General features: G+C 40.1%; 1 protein-coding gene across 2 annotated transcripts in view; it reads right to left on the bottom strand.

Moving 5' to 3' along the window:
• CNIH3 (cornichon family AMPA receptor auxiliary protein 3) overlaps window positions 1–22,466 on the bottom strand; it is a 48,342-nt gene that overhangs the window by 12,606 nt on the left and 13,270 nt on the right. For both annotated transcript variants that reach the window (XM_051614248.1, XM_051614250.1), the window contains exons 2-3: window positions 12,015–12,083; window positions 8,239–8,286 (exon numbers count right to left, since the gene is read on the bottom strand). In XM_051614248.1, coding sequence (XP_051470208.1) covers window positions 8,239–8,286; window positions 12,015–12,083 — 117 coding nt within the window. The remainder of the gene's footprint in view (window positions 1–8,238; window positions 8,287–12,014; window positions 12,084–22,466) is intronic.

Below are 22,466 nucleotides of genomic sequence, written 5' to 3' on the forward strand. Positions count from 1 at the left end.
GAGCAGAGCAGGTTCGTGACCATCAAAAGAACCTGAAGGTGCATAAATCTATGGGACCTGATGGGATTCACCCACAGGTCCTGAGGGAGCTGGTGGATGCAGTTGCTAAGCCTCTGTCCATCATATTTGAGAGGTCATGGCAGTCCGGTGAGGTCCCGCTGATTGGAAAAAGGGAACATAGCCCCTGTTTTTAAAAAGGGGAAAAAGCAAGACCCAGGGAACTGCAGGCCAGTCAGTCTCACCTCTGTGCCTGGCAAGGTCATGGAGCAGATCCTCCTGGAAAGTCTGCTAAGGCACATGGAAAATAAAGAGGTGATTGGTGACAGCCAACATTGCTTCACTAAGGGCAAGTCATGCCTGACCCATCTGGTGGCCTTCTACAGCAAGGCTACAGAAATGCTGGATAGTGAGTGGCAGAGCAACTGATGTCATCTACCTTGATTTGTGCAAGGCCTTTGACACTGTCCTACATGACACCCTGGTCTCCAAGCTGACAAGGCATGGATTTGACAGATGGACCACTCAGTGGATAAGAAATTGGCTGGATGGCTGCACCCAGAGAGTTGTGGTCAATGGCTTAATGATTCTATGAGATCAGCTGTGCAAATGTTCCTTTCCTGTTGCATACATGTCTTGTGAGTGTAAGCAAACCCTCTTCATATTTATTATGTGTTTTTTGTAGTACCTGGCACAATAAGGTTTCATTCTTTACTTGAGTCTGGAAGCACTGATGTAAGAGAAACACTAATGAAAACATAATGGAAAAGGAGAGCCAAGACGTACTGAAGGGAATCTCTGGCTGAAGCACAATAGGGCCTTTAAAAAATCCAAGTATCCAACTAAGGAAATTAAAAAGACTGCAAAATCCAAGCAGCAGCAAAACTTGAGATAGCAAATTATCCACCTAATCACAACAAAAGCAGATTTGTTCCTGTATTTTATTTTCTTCCAGAAAGAAGGCACATAGAACATCCTGAAACCATCCTTTTGAATTTACTGAAGACACCTTTAAAATGTGAAACTTTTTCATATGATATCAGCCATCTTCCTCCATGATGCAGTCCTCTCCCAGCAATGGCCAGACCCAAAGGGAAGAAAATTATGATTTGCCATTACTAGCACAAGAGAAGTGTTTACAAAGGCACGTGCTGAATTGCCTAATCAAAACTTGTATTTCTTCCCCTCATTCTACTCAGAATTTGACCTTTGTGGTTTCTCCGGAGTTTCACTGGGTGTTTCCATCCTAATTCAGACATGTTTGGTCATAACCAAATGAAGAGTGAAGCAGTGACTTTCTCCCTGAATGGGCAAGCTCCGCCCAAAGAGTGGCAATCAGTGGTGCAGAGTCCAACTGGAGACATGTAACTAGTGGAGTCCCTCAGGGATCAGTGCTGGGTTCAGTCCTGCTGAACATCTTTATCGATGACCTTCATGATGGGACAGAGTGTCTTCTCAGCAAATTTGCTGATGACACAAAGCTGGGAGGATTGGCTGATTCACCTTAAGGCTGTGCAGCCATTCAGTGAGATCTGGACAGACTGGAGAGCTGGGCAAAGAGGAACCTAATGAGATTAAACAAGAGCAAGTGCAGCGTCCTGCACCTGGGAAGGAACAACAAAATGCACCAGTACAGGTTAGGAGGTGATGTGCTGGAGAGCAGCTCCGTGGACAAGGGTCTTGGAGTCCTGGCAGACAACAAGTTCTCCATGGGACAACAATGTGCCCTTGTGGCCAAGAAGGCCAGTTGTATCTTGGGGTGCATTAAGAGGAGTGTCTCCAGCAGATCGAGGGAGGTTGTTCTCCTCCTCCTCGGCCTTGGTGAGATCTCACTTGGGAGTATTATGTCCAGTTCTGGGCTCCCCAGTTTAAGAGGGCCAGGGATCTAATTGAGAGAGTCCAATGGAAGCTATGAGGATGATTAAGGGACTGGAACACCTGCCTTACAGGGAAAGGCTAAGAGACCTGGGGCTTTTCAGTCTAGAGTGAAGAAGACTGAGGGGGGATCTAATTAACATCTATAAATACATGAGGGCTGGGCATCAAGAAGGCAGGGACAACCTCTTTTCACTTGTGCCTTGTGATAGGACAAGGGGCAATGGATTTAAACTAGAGCACAGGAAGTTCCACCTCAACATGAGGAAGAACTTCTTTACTGTGAGGGTTACAAAGCACTGGAACAGGCTCCCAAGAGAGGTTGTGGAGTTTCCTTCTCTGGAGGCTTTCAAGACCTGCCTGGATGCCTTTCTGAGTCATTTGCCCTAGGTTTTTGGTTTTGTTTTTGTTGGGGTTTTTTTTGGTCCTGCTCTGGCAGGGGGGTTGGACTCGATGATCTTTGAAGGTCCCTTCCAACCCCTAATATTCTGTGATTCTGTGATTCATGGTCTCCGCCCAGCAGAAGGCAGTCACCTCTACACTCATCAGAATGGATACAGCTGCTCAGGTCTGTCCAAGAGTTCCAGAGCCTTGCACTGGCAACAACTGGCAGTTATGAAAACTGCTGCATCTGCTGTGAACAGGTGGACAAACTGTTCAGCCTGGTGGCAGAGCTGCATGAGGAGGTCGAAAGGTTGAGGAGCATTAGGGAGGCTGAACAAGAGAGGGACTGGTGGAGCCAGGCTCTGCCCTCCTTAAAACAGAAAAGGGAGCACCCAGAGAGCACTCAGGATCAAGGGGCCTCTGTATCCCCACCCTGTCAGGTCAAAGGCAGAAGCCCAAGAGTTGCGAGGCTGATTGACAGGGCTTTAAACTAGATGCAGAGGGGGAGAAGGGTAATACCAAGATTGTCTGTAACAAGTGGCAGAAGACACACCAGGGTTGGAAGGATGGGTTGATAGTAGGGCCTTCAACCTGTTGCCCTGAGACACACTGTGGACACTGCAGCACAGGCAAAGTCTTACAGAGATGAGCCAGGGGCTCCTGAGGTAATAGGGGACAGCAGGGTAGCATCCATTAAATGCCTTGGGGGATAAAGAGGTGTCCCTCTAAGAACGTGACACGTCCAGCAGCCCAGCTGAAGTGCCTCTACACCAGTGCACGCAGCGTGGGCAACAAACAGGAGCTGGAAGCTTCCATGCTACAGGAAAGCTATGACATAGTGGCAATTACAGAAACTTGGTGGGATGAATCCCACAACTGTGATGTGGCTATTGATGGTTACTGCTGTTCAGAAGGGGCAGGAGAGGAAAAAGGGGTGGAGGTGTTGCTCTCTATGTAAAGAAGTGGGTAGAGTGTGAAGAGTTGTCCCTAAAGAATAGTCACAAGCAGGTTGAAAGCTTAGGGGTAGGAATTAGGGATCAAGACAGCAATAGGCTGCAGAGGGCTATTATGGCTTCTTTTCTTGTAGTTCAGTCTTGATATGCATGAAGGTCCTACTCAAAGTCAACCCCTTCCTAATTCCAGGGACATTTAGGAACCTTTTTTATATAAACCAACTGTTTTGGACCACTGAACCTCAGTGCAAAGATTGAGAAGAAAAATAAAAAGCATTTGAGATTATAAAAATAATTTTAAAAATACACAGTATTTACTTAAACCATTTTACACACAGCAATGCCTGCATGGGTACAACTTCTGTCTTGCACTAAGTCACAGGGGGACAAAGTACTGAATAAACTACCTGGCTATCTGCAGTAGATTTTCTATATACATAATTCTATATTCATTCTTCAGTTGTTACCCACAATGTCCCTTAATTAGGGTTTATGGTTCCAATCACTCAGTAGGATCGGTCTCTTAACAGTTTTTCTGCTGCCCAGATTAGTCAAAACTCAGCACTTTCATCATATTGATGAGGTATGAAAAGAGAGAGTATTAGGTACATCAAGAAATACATCATGTACTGAGAAACCAGTAACAACGATGAACCCTCTGGTCTTTATTGAGAGTGGACAAAGTTCATGTGCTTCATCATTGTAATATCACTGTTAACAGGAGAAATGTCACAGAGTGCCATTTTTTTGTTCCCTTTGTGACAGCAGCAGTTTATCAGAATGCTGGATACATCAGCTTCTTTGTCCTACAAGGTTCTGCTACAATTTGCTGTTTTCCTACAATTTGCTGTTTCCAAAATCCAAAAATACCTTTTGACTAGACTAAAAATTCTGCTTTCCTCTCAGATAATGCAAGCCTAAACTTTAAAGGCCAAATGTTGCCTACAAACCTAACATGTATTTACCCTGCAGACTTACCCCTCTACTGTGGCTATGCTGCAGCATTGTTTTTCTGTCAACTCTGACTAAATGAGGAACTAAAACATCTTTACTGAGGTAAAAAAAATGTATAGCACTACAAAAGGTAAAAAAAACTATTGCTGCTATTCCCATTCATATTGCTGTAGTTACTGCCTATGTGTTTTTTCAACCCCAAGAAGAAAGTACAATTCCTTCTTATGTACAGATGGATACATACCACTTTAAAAATATCCTTGTGATTATACATCACATTTGGTAGATTTGCTTATATAACCTTACATTAAGTGTTTTAATGAACCATGCTAAATATAGGCTTACAGAAGTTCTCTGCTAACGATTATCAGCCTGCAGACTGGCTAAAAGAATGCCACACGTCTATAAATCCCTAAATCCATGATGAAGCAATAAACTGACATATCCAGAAACACACACTTAAAATCAGATTATCTCGGGCTTGCCAGTAACTATGAGGCAGAACAATGGAAGGAGTGATCATCATAATAACCAGCAAATTTTTCAAGAAGAAAAGAATGATCAGTCAATTGAAATCAGCTACTTTGATGCATGGCACTCTCCAAAGGGGCATGTTCACTGTAGCTGCTGCATGCAGAAAATGATAGGAGCTACTGGTAGGTCAAGGTCTGAAACCTAACGAGGTCCAAGTGCAATATTATTTCATATGACAATTACACTAGTGCACATTGGTCAGTCTCCTTCATCCAAAACATGCAGGGGAAAAAATCTGTCAGATGAATAAGGATAAACAAGGAAAGATGAGGCTATTTTTTTAAAATGCTGATTTCCCATATTTAGAATCATAGAATCATAGAATCATTAAGGTCAGAAAGGACCTTAAAGATAACCAAGTTCCAGCCCCCCTGCCATGAGCAGGGAACCCTACCACTAGATCAGGTTGCACAAAACCTCGTCCAACCTGACCTTAAAAACCTCCAGGGATGGGGCATCAGCAACCTCCCTAGGCAACTCATTCCAGTTCCTCACCACCCTTATAGGGAAGAATTTCTTCCTAATATCTAACCTAAATCTCCCCTCTCTCAGTTTAAAACCATTACCCTTTGTCCTATCACTATCTTCTCTGATGAAAAGCCCCTCCACAGCTTTCCTGTAGCCCCTTTCAAGTACTGGAAGGCCTCTATAAGGTCTCCCTGGAGCCTTCTCTTCTCTAGGCTGAACAGCCCCACTCTCTCAGCCTGTCTTCATAGCAGAGGTGCTCCAGGCCTTTGATCATCTTGGTGGCCCTTCTCTGGACCCTCTCCAACAGGCCCTGTGCTGAGAACTGTACACAGTTTTCCAGGTGTGGCCTCACCAGAGCAGAGCAGAGGGGCAGAATCACCTCCCTGGCCCTGCTGGCCACACTTCTTTCGATGCAGCCCAGTTCAGCAGTGAGCAAACTGAAGTCTGAAATATGTTCATTGAGCAGGAAGCAAGCTTAAGCCAACTATCCTCCTTAGTAAGGATTTATCAGATTAATAAAAAAAACATTATGCATAACCTAACCACAATTTAACTTAAATTTCCTCAAAGGAAAAGTAATTATATTAAAGTGGTTGATCAGTGAATCAGACCACATTTTAATCTAGAAAATTCCTAATCGTCCTTAGGGATAAAATAAGTACTTCCGACAGGAATCAATCAGGTATGTAGATTTCTTGAAATACAACTGAAATTTCAATTATATAATATTGCTGTCCTCATAAACCGAATATCTTTTTATAACCCCACCAAAATATTTGATCACAGAAACATGGTAGCCCTATATGGCACATCTCACCAATCCCACTCCTCAGCAGGGCTAACAAGCCCAAGAAGTCTGTACTGTTGTATGCTGTACTGCTTCTGTTGGCTCAAGACACAGTGCTTGTGTCTCTCTGTACAGCACTGTAGTACATCACAAAACAGTATCCTGATTTAGGCAATTTAGCAAAAAAGACAGCACAGATACAAACTCCACAGCATTTGCCAAAACTAGGGTATGCTCTATATGAATCATTTAACACTTGTACAACATTCAATAGTTTAACGAGCACATACATGAACCAATATATATTTTATAAAGCCCCCAAAACACACGTCTGAATGAAATGAGATACCCGTACCCTGAGAGAAGCTCACTTTGTGCTAGCTTCAGAAAATAAGTCCTTCCTCTCATTTACTTCAGGAGGTAAGGGATTTGACCACGGCTACACATAGTTCGCAGCTTCTTTATACATAATCAATTATTCTCCACTAACCAGAAAACTTGGGCTGATCTAATTCTATAGCACCATACAGACATGGACCTATATGTACATGCCAGCACCATATATATCTACTTCACATGATCCCTACTTATTTTAATGATATAGAAACATTTTACCCAAACCAAATGTCAGAAGATGCCTGGCTGCAAGAACAACTGCATCTTCCATTCTATTTTGGAAAAATTAAATAAGTTATATACTCTCTGGTGACATATCACACATCTGGTCAGTTTCTTAGTCATCTTCTACAAGTATTTTGGAGATGAAACCAAAAATCCATGCTTAAGGAACTCTGTCCAGTGGGATCAGATTTGCATGAGATATTGTATGCTCGTTTAATACTTGTCAAGAACCCTTTATAAAACCACAATATAATGAAATTGAACATATTTTTATAGCCAACCTATAACCTCTTTAAAAAAAAGATTTATAGCAGATCTTAAGCATTCAGTTCTAATGTCATAAATAGCAAGATACCTCTGTTCTCAAAGCCCTTTAAAATAATTATCTGACTTCAAGACATAGAAAAACTGATTTTTTGTTTCATAGAAAGACAGACCTAAAGCCACACACTGTTATAATAAGGGATTTATTTACTGCTTGCTGAAATCATCCTAACTGCTGTTTTCCTGTATCTATACAGGTGGCACTCTTTACTGTTTTTCCAGAATTTTTCCCAATAGCAAGTCCTTTATACTACACAAACTAAAGCTTGTCAAATTTGAAGACTACAAATCTCTAGTTATTGCACCTTCCTTTTCTTGCACATAATCTCTCAATTAAAATAAATGTGTCCCCAAGGAACTTTGAAAAAGAGGCTAAATTAACAAAATGTTTAAGTTAACCAGAAGCAAGCTAGTGAATCCACAGCCTGTAATTAGCCAAAATCCTCCATTTTGCTGTTCTCAGTGAGGCTGAGGTTCAATAAAATAAACACTTACACAGGCAAGGCATTCCCATGAGGCTCACATATATTAATACATTACCACTCACCAGTTGCTTTATGTCAACGGAACTGGGCCACAGCTTGAAATTAGCTGGCTGTCTATCTGATAAAATGGAAAGCTATTGGTGATGCGTATTTTCTCTTCTTTTCATACCCCTAGTGTCATAAACAGGCTAAATAAATAGTTGAATGTGATTCCTGACAGTCACAGTCATCATGTTGCCAAACCAATACGGCTCAGGTTCGGACTGATCAGAGCATGAATGACACTTTAGATTCGGCATGAAGTCACAGTTATGCCTTTGGATCACCCCAAACCAATAGTTTTACCAATAACTTTACCAAAACCTCTGTCCTGGTTTGAGCTAGGATGAAGCCAATTTTCCTTTTACTGATTTTTTTTTTTTTTCCTTCTGTGAGCTCTTTTAACTAATATGTAATCAGCTTTTCCACTGAGCTGGAACAAAAAACAAAGCTATTGTTCAAAACCAAAAAAGGTATGTCTAAAGCCTGTAGTACAAGAATACCATCAGTTAATAGGGCTATAAAAGCACCTCAAGCTGCAACTGCAAAACAATTCACCACCTTTGAAAAGCATGTTCCAAAGTGAATGGTCTGTTCTGAAGTTTACTTCTTATCCATAAATCCTCTATTATGTCATTGTCTTATAATTGGTCTTACTCTGTCATTACAAGGTCATCCTGACTTCCACTTCTGCAGTAAAATTCAGCCTTTCATCAGTGGAGTGTGGGGATCATTCAAAGAGCAAATTAATGCACATCACTACTCAATGGCTTTAATTCTCCCAAATGTCACAAATTCTAGGCTAATTTATGCTCACCTTTCGTAGGAGAAAGCAAATACGCTCAATATTTCTCAGTCGCTCTCTCTGTCAAGAGAAAGTGGGGAAAAGGTAGGAGATTAACTGGTTAATTTATGAATTCTTTATGAATTAAAGACACTATATTACAATTTCAATGCGTCAAGGTTATAACTAACGGCTGCAGAGAACCAATACACATTATTAATCTGAAACAATAGTGTTCACTTCTTACCTACTGCTTGGGAGCCATATGATTTACACATTTCAAAGTCCCAATAAGTTATTTTTTCATCTATTACTGGGTGTAACAATATAAACTGGGGATTCAAGTCTGTGTTAGCCTTCAGCTGGAAACACCAACTTCCTTTAAGTCAGCATATGTGGCTCCATCCAGTGTTGCAAATCTATACCACAGAGACGTGGTCTTGCATTTTCAGGTAGAATCATAGAATCATAGAGTGGTTAAGGTTAGAAAAGACCTTAAAGATCATCAGGTTCCAACCTGGGACCCATCCTCTGGCTTCAAGATAATTCTTAATGGGAAAAATAACTGCAGAGTTGATACCGCAGCCCTTCCTCTATCATTAAGAGGGTGCCTGAGCAACATATTAGAAATAAACCCATTTGTGAATAATGTCTGTAATATCCTAGAAATGCCACTTTAAACAACAGGTGCATTCATAAATACTGGAAGCCACTGTAGTTAGGCACTGTGACTCAAAAGATGCTTTAAGCTTGATTCACAGAAAGAAGACATGTCAAAGACAGGTCTCCTTTTAAACGGCTCATCATGAGAAATGCACTAGGTTAAATCAGATTTCACTCTGCATACACCCATCACTGGAGTTACTGTGAAGGAGCCTACTGTTGGTTACACTGCAGAAGGCAAAGTGGTTGTGTTTCCATAGAAGACTAACTGGCAACACTTTCATTTAGACATGAGAAAAAAATATTCTGATCAATGACCTTTTTAAATAGGTAGCATAATATACCAATCTGAAAAGCCAACTCTCCCTAAGCTTTTTGTTTTTTAAATGTTTTCTGTTTTCTCCAAGTTTGAGTTTTATTTATATTCTCCAAAGAAGTGTCTGTCTTCCTTTTTTGACCCCATGTTTAAGCCACGTTTTAAAAAAGGATAATTTTGGAAGACCGTAAGATAGTGGAAGCTTGACAGGTACCAGATAAATATGGTGAGTCTCTCTGTTGTTTATAATCTAAAAGAGATCTGGAAAATTTCAGACTCATAACTGCAAACATGAGAATGGACATATGTGGATGTGCCTGTGAAAGTGCAGAAAGGTTTTTTTGCCTTTTGTAGGAGGTAAGTGGGGAGGGCAAGATAATTCTCATAATTCCCTTTAGAAGACATATGCCTAACTGCAGGTTGCCTTGAAGAAGGCAGAAGTCTATCTTTGAATTGCAGGCAATAGAGTGTAAAATAGGAAATTCGAATTAAATTTTCACTACTGCCATTTTTTTTGGCCTCAGATTTCTCCCTAATTCAGCCTTCTCTTGTCAAAAAAGACTCTACTCTCTGCCTTGAAAACATTGTGGAAGACACATGAGTAAACATCAGACAATCTTATAATGCAATAAAGAAAACTACCCCACCAAATAAATCAGATATTGACACCAGCTACTATGAAGAGGAAAAAAATGAAAATACACATGACCTAAGAGAGAAGAAACAAGAAATACCTTCTAAAAATCTCTTTTATGTCACTATAAAAGGCATCAATATGTACACTGTGCCAAAGAAAGTAATCTGAGATTATAGCTTGAGTTACAACAGAAGCTTTCATAGAAGAATCAAATATTTCAACTGACCACAGACTACTTTGCTGTGTTTGACTGGAAACTCTATGATTAATTTTTTTATTACAACACTTAATATGCTTGGAGCAGGGACTTAATAACTTTTTTTATCCTGGAAACCAATCCCATTACCATTTTTAAATGAAAGAGAACTGTGTCCATGGAGCATCTTACAAGTTTTACAAAGGGAACAAATTACTGGAAGTAGGTACATATAAATATGCTTCTTGTGTGCAGTTCTCAAGATGGGAAGTAAAACCAGGTAAAGTGAATTAAAAATCAGATTACTTTCAGTAAATTTGAAACCAGATTACATTCATTGAAGTTCTCTATAGGATTTCTTCATTCTCATTCTTTGCTTTTGTGTTAGTGAACAGTAAACAAGTCTTATTCAAAGGTTTGTGTAAAGATTATGCTTTAAATCATCAGTGGTCTAAGCAATACTGCAAATCATCTGCTGAGTTATGAAACACAGTTAAATGCTGTCCTGGCTGGAGCCAGAATGAAGGCAATTTTCTTTTACTGATTTTTTTTTCCTTTAGTGAACTCTTTTAAGCACACAAGTTTTTCAGCTAGTGGATTGATGATGCTGGAATGTTTATATTACTGCCAAGACACCACGGACACTTTGCTCTGCTTTGGATACTACAGGACCAGAAGAGTGATATCTGCAACCCTCTCTTAGGGAGGAGCTGACTAGACAGCAGGCAAACCTAGTCAGAGAGTAATCCATCCCATAATATCTACATTGCTCTCAGTATAACGTCAGAGATCACGGGAGTCAAGCCCCTTCCTCTTTCTTCTTCTCTTCTCTTCCATCCGTGGCCTGCGTCCAGGGAGGACTCCATCAATCCATCACCATTGATTGCCCATTGCATTCCTGACCCTCACAACTCTCCCCTCAGCTCCTGTCTGCTCTGCTGCTCTCTCCAGCAGCTCTGGGACATTTCAGAACCGCTCACAGCTCAGCAGTGACTGGGGGGATGCAATAGGGTTTTGCATATTCCTGACCACATTTGTACATATTTTTTCTCTTGTCATTTGTATTTAATTAAATGTGTCTAGTTTAGTTTTCAATCCAGAGAGTCCCTCTCCTTTATTCTCTCCTTCCCTACCTGGGTGGGAGGGGGAGGGGATCGAGAGCATTGTTGTTGCTGGTTTAATTGTCGATCCTGAGTCCAACCATGACAAATGCCAAGGTACTAGCTACTGAATCTGCTTATCATTTGTAGGCAATTCAATAACTTGATACTCTGTAGAGATAAAATTCAGCACCTGTCACAATAATTTTAATTCCCAGTGAGAAAGCAGGGAGCCAAGTTCTGCTCTCAGTTCTGGTGGTAAAAATCGGATGCATTTTTAACTGTAGTCAGCTAAAACACCCCAGATTACAGTTTTAATGAACAGAGGAATTTTCACATGCTTAAATCTGGGTTGCATTTTGTTCATTAAGTAAAACTGAGTTTATGGTCCCGAGGTTATATTTAACCTTTTCTGTAGCAGATGCAGCAGAATGTGTTATTTACTCCTAAAGCACAGGAGAATTTAGGGCACTGCCATGGGACAGAGAGTTCTAGGAATGCACATCAAATCCTTTCAAGCTTCTAACTCTTGGATGCAGGCAATATGGGAGAAGGTGGTCATCCCATGCCCGAAGGCAGAGAAAGTAAATTATTTCAAAGAGGAAAACTTGTGCAACAGAATGAAAAGATGAAAAGAAAGCATTAGCATCACTTTATATATCTTGCAGTTTTTGAAATTCCAAATTATTTTCCTGCTTCCTTCAGCAAAAAGGAAAGCTACTAGTCTAAAGAGTCACTCTCTGGTCTCCTAAGACTAGCCCAATAAATCGATTTTCCAAATTACAGCTGTCTTCACAACAGACACTACATTCATTTCCACTCATACTTTCTCTGACATGTTAGTGCATCTCCCATTCTTTAGTGGCTGTTGCTTAGCAAGCTCCTGGTTGTACTCACAGCATGGACTGGGTTGCACTGATCTATTGGGCTTTTGAAGTCTGTCCGAAGTTCATCAAAGGCGATTATCTGAAAAACAATTTTTTCAAATATTGTAATGAATGTTAATTCAAATGCTTAATTTTTCTTTAGGGACTAATGAGATACATTGTCTTCCGTAACCCCTTTCCAGAGAAAATACAGGAAACTAGATTCCCTAATACACTCCTTTAAGAACTAATGAGTTTAAAACAAAACATTTGATACTTCTACATCTGATACCTATAACTCATTAATCTATTATTCTGTGAAATCATATGTATAACTTTTTCAGCATTGTTGAAACTTCTCCAAACTTCTCCCCTAGTATTATCTACAATGTTTTCTGACACTTCCAAATGACAAAAAAAATTCACAAACAAATGCATCTGCAGACTTGACAGAAAAAGTCATTAGCTGCCTAAAACACAAGAAGTGCATCCGATATGCTATTCCAGGTTTAACACATATGCAACAGCCTATTTTATTAGTTGTTAAACCTACTTCAGATATTAATTCTGAATTAGTATCAGTTTAATTATTATTAAGCCACTACTCACTATCAAGCAAACTGCTCACAGGTAAACTAACCATCAAAAGATGCCATTTCTGAATGTTTTAGAACCTTTACGTCAGACCTCCATTAATGAAGACAAGCCTTTTGTTCATGTCCTTTCACTTCTTCCATTAACTGATGGATTCAGATGCACTGGTAATTACTGTCTGCTTTTAAAGCTCAGCAGATAAAAGTGCCCATAAAAATAATAATGTCTGATAATGTTTTCTTGGAAAGAAAACAGCTGTAATAACCCTCAGCATATTTAATTCAAAGATCTCAAAGCACATTCTTAACTTCATTATTACCTTCTCGTAATACCTTTCCTTCTTGCTTAATGCAAGGAATGAAAGCTCACTATGACAGGGACCACATATATGCATGTTAAAGCAATTATTTCTCTTTAGACAATTTACATACAACTCATAAAAAAATATTTGTTCTCGATAAAAAGATTATGGAAGTACAAGGTAGCAGTTGGGCACTTGGCTTAGCTGTTAAACAAATAACTGCCTGGGTGACAAAACAGACTTGCTGTATAGGTAAAACATATTAATTTTACGGATATGGAATGCAGGAGAAGGTATCCTGAAAATTACCTATCCATGATTCATGTAGTAATCTGGCGAGAGGCTCAAGAATAAAATACAGAGCTACAATCCACAAGCCTAAGCATTACTCCACATCCCACTCTAATGCTGCAGTCATCACACTGAAGCTCATTTAAAATCAACAGTGCTGATTTAAAAAATCAACAATTACAAGAGAACTCTACAGAACTCAATTTATTCAACTATGAAAAACCAAAGTGCCAGAACAAACCACAAAGGGAACTATAAAACATTATTAGAAGTGAAGCATTTCTCCCCATGGATGTAGTATCTTTTAAGCTAGGAAGTAGATCTGCAACTGATGATTAAGATAAAACAGCAAACAGCAGAAACTGAGAGGATTGCAGTACAATCATGGAGAACAAGGCTTACAACACCTCTATATTTAATACTTCTTGATCAGGTCTTCATATTCTCAGGCTGGGCCAACTGTTAACCACCACGCAAGTCAGTTGTATGCCCTCCTGTTTGTTTTTTGGGTACCAACATCAGCACTGACCGCACTGACAGAAAGGAGGAAGGAGGGCCCTGTAACAGGTAAGTGAGCTGCCTCTGTTCACAGCAGTGCCACTGATCTGCCTGGGGATCCTGTGCATCTCCCTTAAATTGTCTTTGTCTCACTGCACTGGTACTTACAGATGACGCTTTATCACAGAAAATTGTTACACACTGTGAGTGACAACTGTTTTTAATAATGAACAATAGTAGCAGCTTTTTTTCTGTTGTAAATGTAGGGATGCACCAAAATTTCGGGGTGGGGGGGGGAACCTCAATGTTTTATACTCTTCCTTTTGGTAGTAACAGGAAGCAGGAGTTTGAGATAATAATGAAATGACAGCCAGTACAATATCCAGCTCATGCTGTCAGGAAACATGTCTGAGACTACAACTCGAACCTGATTACTGAAACCATAAGATGGTCCCCTTTCAAGAAGTCCATGAAAGCCTCTAAAGATTCACTGAACACAGAGGTTATGTGCTGGCATGCAATTTATTTTCTGTTATGCTTGCATTATATCTAAGCGCACTGAAACAAATCTGACAGTATTAAGTACATTGTTTTCCTAGAACCAGTAGGTGTAAATACAATAATCTCACAGACTTGGGATGCCTGCAAATTATGACAATGTTAAAATACATCCCTGCTACACCTGCAAGAAACAGACTGAGGCCTGGTATCAAGCACACAGAATTGGAGGAAAGGTTCTTCAGTAAAAATTTCGGTGTGTCTCTGGAAGGAGGCTGACAAAAATAAATCCTTCTCAATTCTTAACATTTTATTTTATTTTATAAAAGTTTCATAATAGTTTATATTTGGTTAAATCCACAAATAGAAATACAGTGATGACATGAAGATATCTATTTTAATTTATGAAAAAGCACATTCTTATTTCTCAGACACAGTGAAAAGCTTGAAAGCATAACCTTAATCATAGAATCATAGAATCTTAGGGGTTGGAAGGGACCTCGAAAGATCATCTAGTCCAACCCCCCTGCTAGAGCAGGGTCACCTAGAGCACATCACACAAGAACACATCCAGGTGGGTTTTGAATGTCTCCAGTGAAGGAGACTCCACAACCTCCCTGGGCAGCCTGTTCCAGTGCTCTGTCACTCTCACAGTAAAAAAATTTTTTCGCATATTCACCTTGAACCTCCTATGCTCCAATTTCCACCCATTACCCCTTGTCCTATCACTGGTCATCACTGAGAAAAGCCTAACTCCATCTCCCTGACACTCACCCCTTACATATTTGTAAACATTAATGAGGTCACCCCTCAGTCTCCTTTTCTCCAAGCTAAAGAGACCCAGCTCCCTCAGCCTCTCCTCATAAGGGAGATGTTCTACTCCCTTAATCATCTTTGTAGCTCTGCGCTGGACTCACTCAAGCAGATCCCTGTCCTTCTTGAACTGAGGGGAAGCTCACAGTTAGAAAGAATATAAAGAAACACCCAAAAATTTTTGAGAGTATAGATTTTTGAGGCTGGGGTTGTTTTTTGTTGGGGTTTTTTTTCATCTCACAATTCTGTGTGTCCTAATTCTAAAACTGCAAATGAGAAACAATGGACAGAAAGCACTAGCTTCTTAAAATTGGCAGTTGCTCACAATACACTATGTAACTGCAATGAAGTATACTGTATTACTGAAAATAAGGCTGGGTTTTGCTGCACCGTGGTTTACATAATTCATTAGGAAACATTTTCCTCTTTCAATTGTGTAGCTGTTTAAAACCCTAATACATGTGGCTAGAGTTGCTGTTTTTCTCTACAAAACCCAAATAAATAACTTCTTGCCTCCATTAAGTATTTCACAATGCTTTCACAGGAGAAGCAGTGCTCTGGCCATGCTCTAGAAAAACAATCTTCTACTCATTTACTTTTCAGCTGGATGCTATGCAGCTACCTGCTTCCTGTATATCACCTGACTGGAGTTGCAGGATGCTTTGGAAAAGCATCTGGGTATGCTCAAGGTCTGTTTCACCTCTGAAATAGCCACACTTACCAGCAGACTGACAGGGTAGTGCATTTGGAGTAAAACAATGTTATAGAGAGCAGTCAAGGCACTTTGCCACATGAACTGCCATCATTTCACCTTTGTAAATGGGTGTATTTTATAAACTGCTCAGTATCTTTCAGTTATCCAGTCTAATTTGTTCCAGGCTGGCAATTAAGACTACAAAGCGTGCATACACGTGAACATCAGTGACCCCATCTCTCCAAAGGTCACACAATAAACAGACCATACCAAAGAAAAATTAATAGCCTCTAGTCACAAAGCTAAACAAATAGCATTTTTGAAACATGTGCCAGGTACCGATCTTACAGAGATGAGAAATGTATTTCTATTAGTAAATACTAATGTTGCACATAGCTTCATAAAAAGATAATAAGGATAATTTCATATTTATTTAGGAACTCCAAGAAAAAAAAAAGTTATCAGTTTATTTGCAAAGCTATATCAGAAGAAAAATAAAAAGCATCATATTTAACTGTCTTCTGACTTAGGGAAGCTTTCCCTGTGATTTCACGTTGTAGAAAATTGCAGGAAGTTTGTTTTGTTCTGTCACTGCCCTAGCCATGCTTTTTTCTGTTAATAGAAGAATACTTGTGAGTGTTATTCACCTAATAAAACCAAAGGTTTATAAAAATACTGGTTGCATTCTCTGGTTATTCACACCATCTGCAAATCTCATAGCTCCAAGTGTAAGTGAGCAAGGAGTTTGCCCCAGTTTAAACACATACTGAACAGAGGAGTTTGTGATGACAGCATATGTTTCAGTGTAGCTACATTTGCAATGATATTTATAAAATTTGTTTTCATTACCCACACTTTCTGTTCTCATCTCTCCAGACAATAACAGGTTTGAATAATGAAATTTTCAGGATTGAACCTGAATTTTGCTTTCTTCCTGTGCTGATGCACCAATCAAACTGAAAATTTCACCTATTAATGGTAGGAATGAATTATGATCTCACATTTTTAGGGAAAATACTTTTTTTTTTTTTTAATGACTGAGCTCTTACAGAAATAGATTTTAATTGAGAATATGATGTTTTAGGGTGGCAGTGGAGTTGATGTGGGTGTGAATTCAGTGACAGCAAAGGGGTTAGCTATTATTGCTTACTTGCATCTCAGAAAAGTTAAGATAACATCTAAGTAGATGACGACCACACTAACCACAGAACAGAACAGTAACACTTAACATATGTTTCCTTGCAGCCAACCTGTCAACGCACCACAATCCTATCCTGAAGAAACTGTCTTTAACAGTTCATTTCAATAACTTGTCTAGCTCTCTACTCCCATACACAGCTTTCCCAGTGCATAGGCTGTCTGCACCTCAGCACATAGACAGAAGGTGGACAGGTTTAGGAGCATCCTAAACTTCATGCTGACCCATCAACTGCTGTATAGACATATTTACTGTGTTTGGGAAATAGTTATGAACATTTACTCAGTCTTCAACCATATTGATGCAAGCTGGGCAAGTTACTTTGTTGGATTTTGTTGAGCAGAAGCAGAAACAGATAAAACATGTGAGATAGTCAGTCAGGTAAGAATGTAAGAGGACCTGAAATGGAATAAAAGTCACCCTCTTGACACGATGGAGTATGGGGAGCTCATAGAGAGACATAGAGAATGGTGACATCAACAATGTGCAGAATGAGATAACAATTTCTACAACTCAGTTCTGATATGATATTAAATGAATCTGAACAAGAAATTTCGCTATGTGGTTGGTGAACATCTGCTAAAAATGGTTATTCCTCTTCCCTCCTTCTCTCCTGGTTGAGCTGATCTTGTTAATGCTATGAAGCAATGCAAACACAGCAAGGAAAAACCTTTCTTCTCTGTAAGGGCTCCTCTGAGTCAAAACCTCCACTGGGATCCCCAGTGAGAATGCTCATTTGAGCCTAAGTGACTGTCAGTCACCATGCTTTCAATATTCTTTTAATATCCTATAAAACATAAGATATGTTAACTGCACACTATTAATTTTACCATCTCTGCTATGGCCCAGAGACCATGCATGACACATCAAGTAATGTAGATGTGAGATTTAAACTGCTTTTTAAGTACTGTTTTCCTCCCCCTCACCAGGACCCTTTTTCATTAAATTCAGCACTCACAGCATCACAGATGACTGAAACCAGGTCTGAGTCAAACAGACAGTTTTCTTTTAAGAACACTATGAAATGCTAACATCAAGCTAGAAGAAAAAAAAAGATTAAATCAAATCATTGGGAAAAAATTCTGCCTGTGATACTAACAAATCCTGTTGTATGATACTAAACTATACATGAGTACACTGGAGAGCAATTTGGCCTACTTTGGCTCATTAGCACAGAAAAAGGATGGAATGCACGTTGTGCTATGTCAGGAAATATCTTTTTGTTACTTGCCAGTGCTTGAGTGTATTGCTCATTATTTTTTAATGAAACGTTACAAAACGTCTGATGGGCTGGAGTTTTTAAGGGCCTGAAACCACAAGCTAGCTGCTCAGAGGAAATGGTGTTTAGCTCTAATTTATTACAATGCAATATGAAATGAATGTCTTCCTACAACATCTGGATTGCCACTGAGCTGCACAGCACAGCTTTCATAGCCTCTGAAGTCAGACAAGACAAAACTTCGCTTCTAGTGCAAAAAACACAGCCTATTGTTGAACTCTATCATCTATCTGCAGCCCCTCAAAAAAGACCACCAAATTAAAAACATGAAGGTAGAGTGATGGGAAAACATCCAGAATGTATGCATATGCACCTTATAAACATTCAATAATTATTGCTTAAATAAAAAATTAACTTTGGGGCAAGGATGCAGACCTAGTTATACATGAAGCTGTTAGATCTGAATAACTTCGTACCACAGGGATTACCACCTGATTCACTTTTTTAACACCTAGAGCTGGGTAGATATGCAGCCAAAGAGTAGTTCCCAGATTCCCTTCACAAGTCACTTTCTGTCTTCAGAAGAGGGTACAAAGTAGGCTGTTACTTCTCTTCTTAGTAGAGATTGAAACATTTTCTCTTTCTTTCTATAAGCAAACAGTAATTCCAGTAAATATTATTAATTTATTGGCATTTAGTTGTCAAAACAGAATCCAGGAAAGGGAACTGGAGAGGGATTCCTGGGCTGTCAGCTTCAGTGCCCATTTTCTGGAGAAACCACATCAGAAGATCTAAGTGGCAAACACACCAAACTTGTTTTAAAAATAGAGAGGAGGCATATGATTTTCCTTTTCACTGCTCTCTTTGGAAGAGAGCACAAACCTGCTGTGAAAGTCTGGAGTCTTCTAACTTTTAAACCGTGTGTATCATCACCAAGACTGCTTCAGTACAAAAGCTTCTTAGTAAAATGAGGAAGTTTTGTTTTGCAGGAACGTGCATTTAAAACTGTCATGACTCCAAAACCATTTTGTCTTCAATTCAGCAGAAACTCCATCCCTGCTCATGCAATTGACATTCATACAAACCCACACATACACACACACATCTTATGCATTATAGCCATTTATGTGAATAAATACAGAGCTAAATGTTGCTGGCACTGTATCTCTATTTTGTAATATTTTTTTCCAAAAATGAGTGGATTAACTCTTAGGTGTCTGGAGCTTTTTATCCTGACACCTGTCAAAAGAAATTTTATCTAACTGATCACAGAAACACAGAATGCTCATGGTTGGAAATGACCTCTAAGATCACCACATCCATCTGTCAACTGCCTCCCACCCCCACAAAAAAAAAAATAAAAAAAATTTGCCCAATAGAGCACGTCCTAAAGTGCCTCATCTACACAATTTTAAAATACCTCCACGGATGGTGACTTCACCACCTCCTTGGGCAGCCCATTCCACCACTTGACTACTCTTCCAGTAAAGAAATTCTTCCTAATATCCAATCTAAACCTCCCCTGGCCTAACTTCAGGCCATTTTCTCTAGTCCTATCATTATTTACTTGAGAGAAGAGGCACCCACCTCCCTACAACCTTTGTATAAATATGTGCTGGTTTGGTTTGGCTGTTTTTTTTGGTAGAGGAGGAAGGGCCCCAGGGATGGTTCTGGTAGGAAGCTGAGAAGCTCCCCCTGTTCCAAAACCAGCCAAGGAGCCTTTAGAGGGACAATAGATGCACCTCTGCAGTATAACACCTGAGCAGAGCAGCACTTAAAGGAGAAGAGCTGTGTTGGAGAACGAGAGTGGTGCTGGTGGTTGGTGAGGAAGAAGAGGAAGAAGGTGCCCAAGCAGAAGTTTCCCTGCAACCCATGGCGAGATGGCAGCTGTTCTCCTGCACTTGTGGAGGAACATGGTGGAACATTCCCTGGGGGCACCAGGAGGGGGGAACTTGGCCAGTGGACTTGGATTTTGTGGCCAGTGGATTTGCTGCCAGTGGACTCTGATTATGCAGCTGTGGAAGACCCTGGCACGAGGGGAGGTGACTGTTCCTGAAGCAGCCCGTGACTCTGCAGAAGCTTGCTCCTGACCTTGTGGGAAGGACTCACAAAGGAGAGGTTCACCAAGGACTCTCTCCCATGGGAGGGACCCCATGGGGAAGCAGGGAAGGACTGTAAGGAATCCTTCTTCCTGAGGAGGAAGGAGCGGCAGGAAGCACCAGCCTGTGAACTGACTCTAAACCCCATCCCCTGTACCCCTGTGCTGCTGGGGGGAAGGAGGGAGAGAAACCGGGAACAAAGTGATTTGGGCCCGGGAAGAAGGGAGGGGTGGGGTAACATGTTGAAGCCCTGCCCTTTGTGTTGTCTGTGTCCTGTGTGTGTTTGATTAGTGTGAAATTAAATTATTATTTTTCCCCAAGTTGAGTCTGTTTTGCCCAAGACCTTAATCAGTGAAGAAGCCTCCTTGTCCTTTGTCTCGACCCATGAGCTTCTAGTTGGCCTCTGTCCTCCCCAACCCACAGTGTGTGTGTGGGGTGGGAGTTGAGTGATTCTTTGTTGTTGTGTTAGGCCCAAACCATGAGACAAGTAAAAACCTTTGTCTTGACAAATGTCCTTAAGAGCCATTATACATAAGTTACGTGTATTGAACTATCCTGCATTATTAACCCCTCACTTCTAACAGCAGGGAGAAGGAAGATACTTATGAACATGAAACAAGGGCCACACTTTCCCCTTGCCAATCCAAACAGGGACAAATTTCAAAAAGAAATGCTGCTGCATCCCAAGGGAAGAGGTGTCCCCAAAAAGAAGTCCAGCAGGAATTCCCTCTGAAGACAATACATAAAGCAGGGAAATCTACCCAGGGAGTCAATGTGTGGTTAGAGACAGAAAAAGCTGATTGCATGCCACCCATATGACTGCACCTTAACAGCTTCAGGTTGATTAGAAACTGAGCAATGAGGCCTAACACAACTCTATTCTCTACCTCTGCATCAAAGCTATATTGCAGAAACATATATACAGGCAGGTATAGAAACTGTCTCAATAGTCAGGAGCTTCCAAAGTAGTAACGGAATTCACCTAGAAACTGGAAAGAGTTTTTTACTGGCAGGTATCTCCACTGCTACTTATGGACTTCAGTATCCCTTATTTGAAAAGATAACCCAAAGATGCACTAAAATCTGATTATTAGGTAGCAATTCAGATTCAGGGGAATGGTGTTAGAAAGCTCTGTAGGCCAAATACCTGAAGTATTTGTGGGGGTTTGTATTTCAGATAAGGAACTTATTAGCAGAGTTAATAAAATATTGCCTGCCTGGTTCACACTACAGGCTTTCAGAGTCTTAGCTCCCAATGTCTCTTTGCAGCAGGCAGACTGCTGTAAAATACATGCAAGTTTCAGTGTACGTGCCCTGAAAAAGTACCAGATAAAGTCAGAAATACAAAAATGATCTTTCAGTTTAACCATTACTAATGTTGTAATTTTACACAGATATATTAACCTAATAGGTGAAATATGCAATTCCATGTTGTATGTTAGCATCAAAGAATAAACCTTTAATCCTTGCTTATCCTTGACAATGTTCTTTCCCTTACCCCTTGGACTGTTTTTAACTGCTTATCTCTGAAACCCAGCAAGTGCTTTGATATTTTTAACAGCACTTCCCCATTAGCCAGATGGGTGTATTAGTTGATGTCTCAATGTTACCTCATCTGACTTAGTACCCTGCCTTTCTCCATATGATCTCAGCTACAAGCCTGTTTGGTATTTCAAGTTATACTGGGGCACATCTGTGCCCTAATTAGATTTGAAGTGACTGGACGTTGCAGTTACATGATCAATGAAGCAAGGATAGGACACAGGGCAAAACAATTTTGAGTGATCTTTGCACTGTCAAGTATAATTCCAGTGGAAATCAATCCTCCTGACTTTGTTAGCATGAAGAGCTCTTCTCTACTCTATTAGAGCGTGACAGACGGCAGTTACTTAAAAAGATTATTCAAAATGGCATTAATAGAGGGGCAACCTGCCTCAAAACCCAGAGAATTTTATCTTTTTTGTCATATTGTAATCTTACTCTATAGGCTTTCGTTAAACTTCTACCAGAAAAAAGAAAAAAAAAAGGCTCAAATCCTAAATTTAATCATACCTGCCCATGTAACTCAGTAGATTCCCAGACCAGTGTATCTGAAATTCTGATTTTGATGAGAACCTTAACACTACCTCCAAATAAAATGCGGAGAGGAAAGTGAAATGAAAGGTATTCTTTTCTTATCTCTCCCCAATGTATTTACTTTCCTGAATATTACACTTACTAATTCACCACATATTAATAGAAGTAAAAGATACTAACAATGCCTTGCAGTCATAAATCT

Source organism: Apus apus, chromosome 3 (assembly GCF_020740795.1).
Source record: "Apus apus isolate bApuApu2 chromosome 3, bApuApu2.pri.cur, whole genome shotgun sequence".
NCBI classification, from domain to species: domain Eukaryota; kingdom Metazoa; phylum Chordata; class Aves; order Apodiformes; family Apodidae; genus Apus; species Apus apus.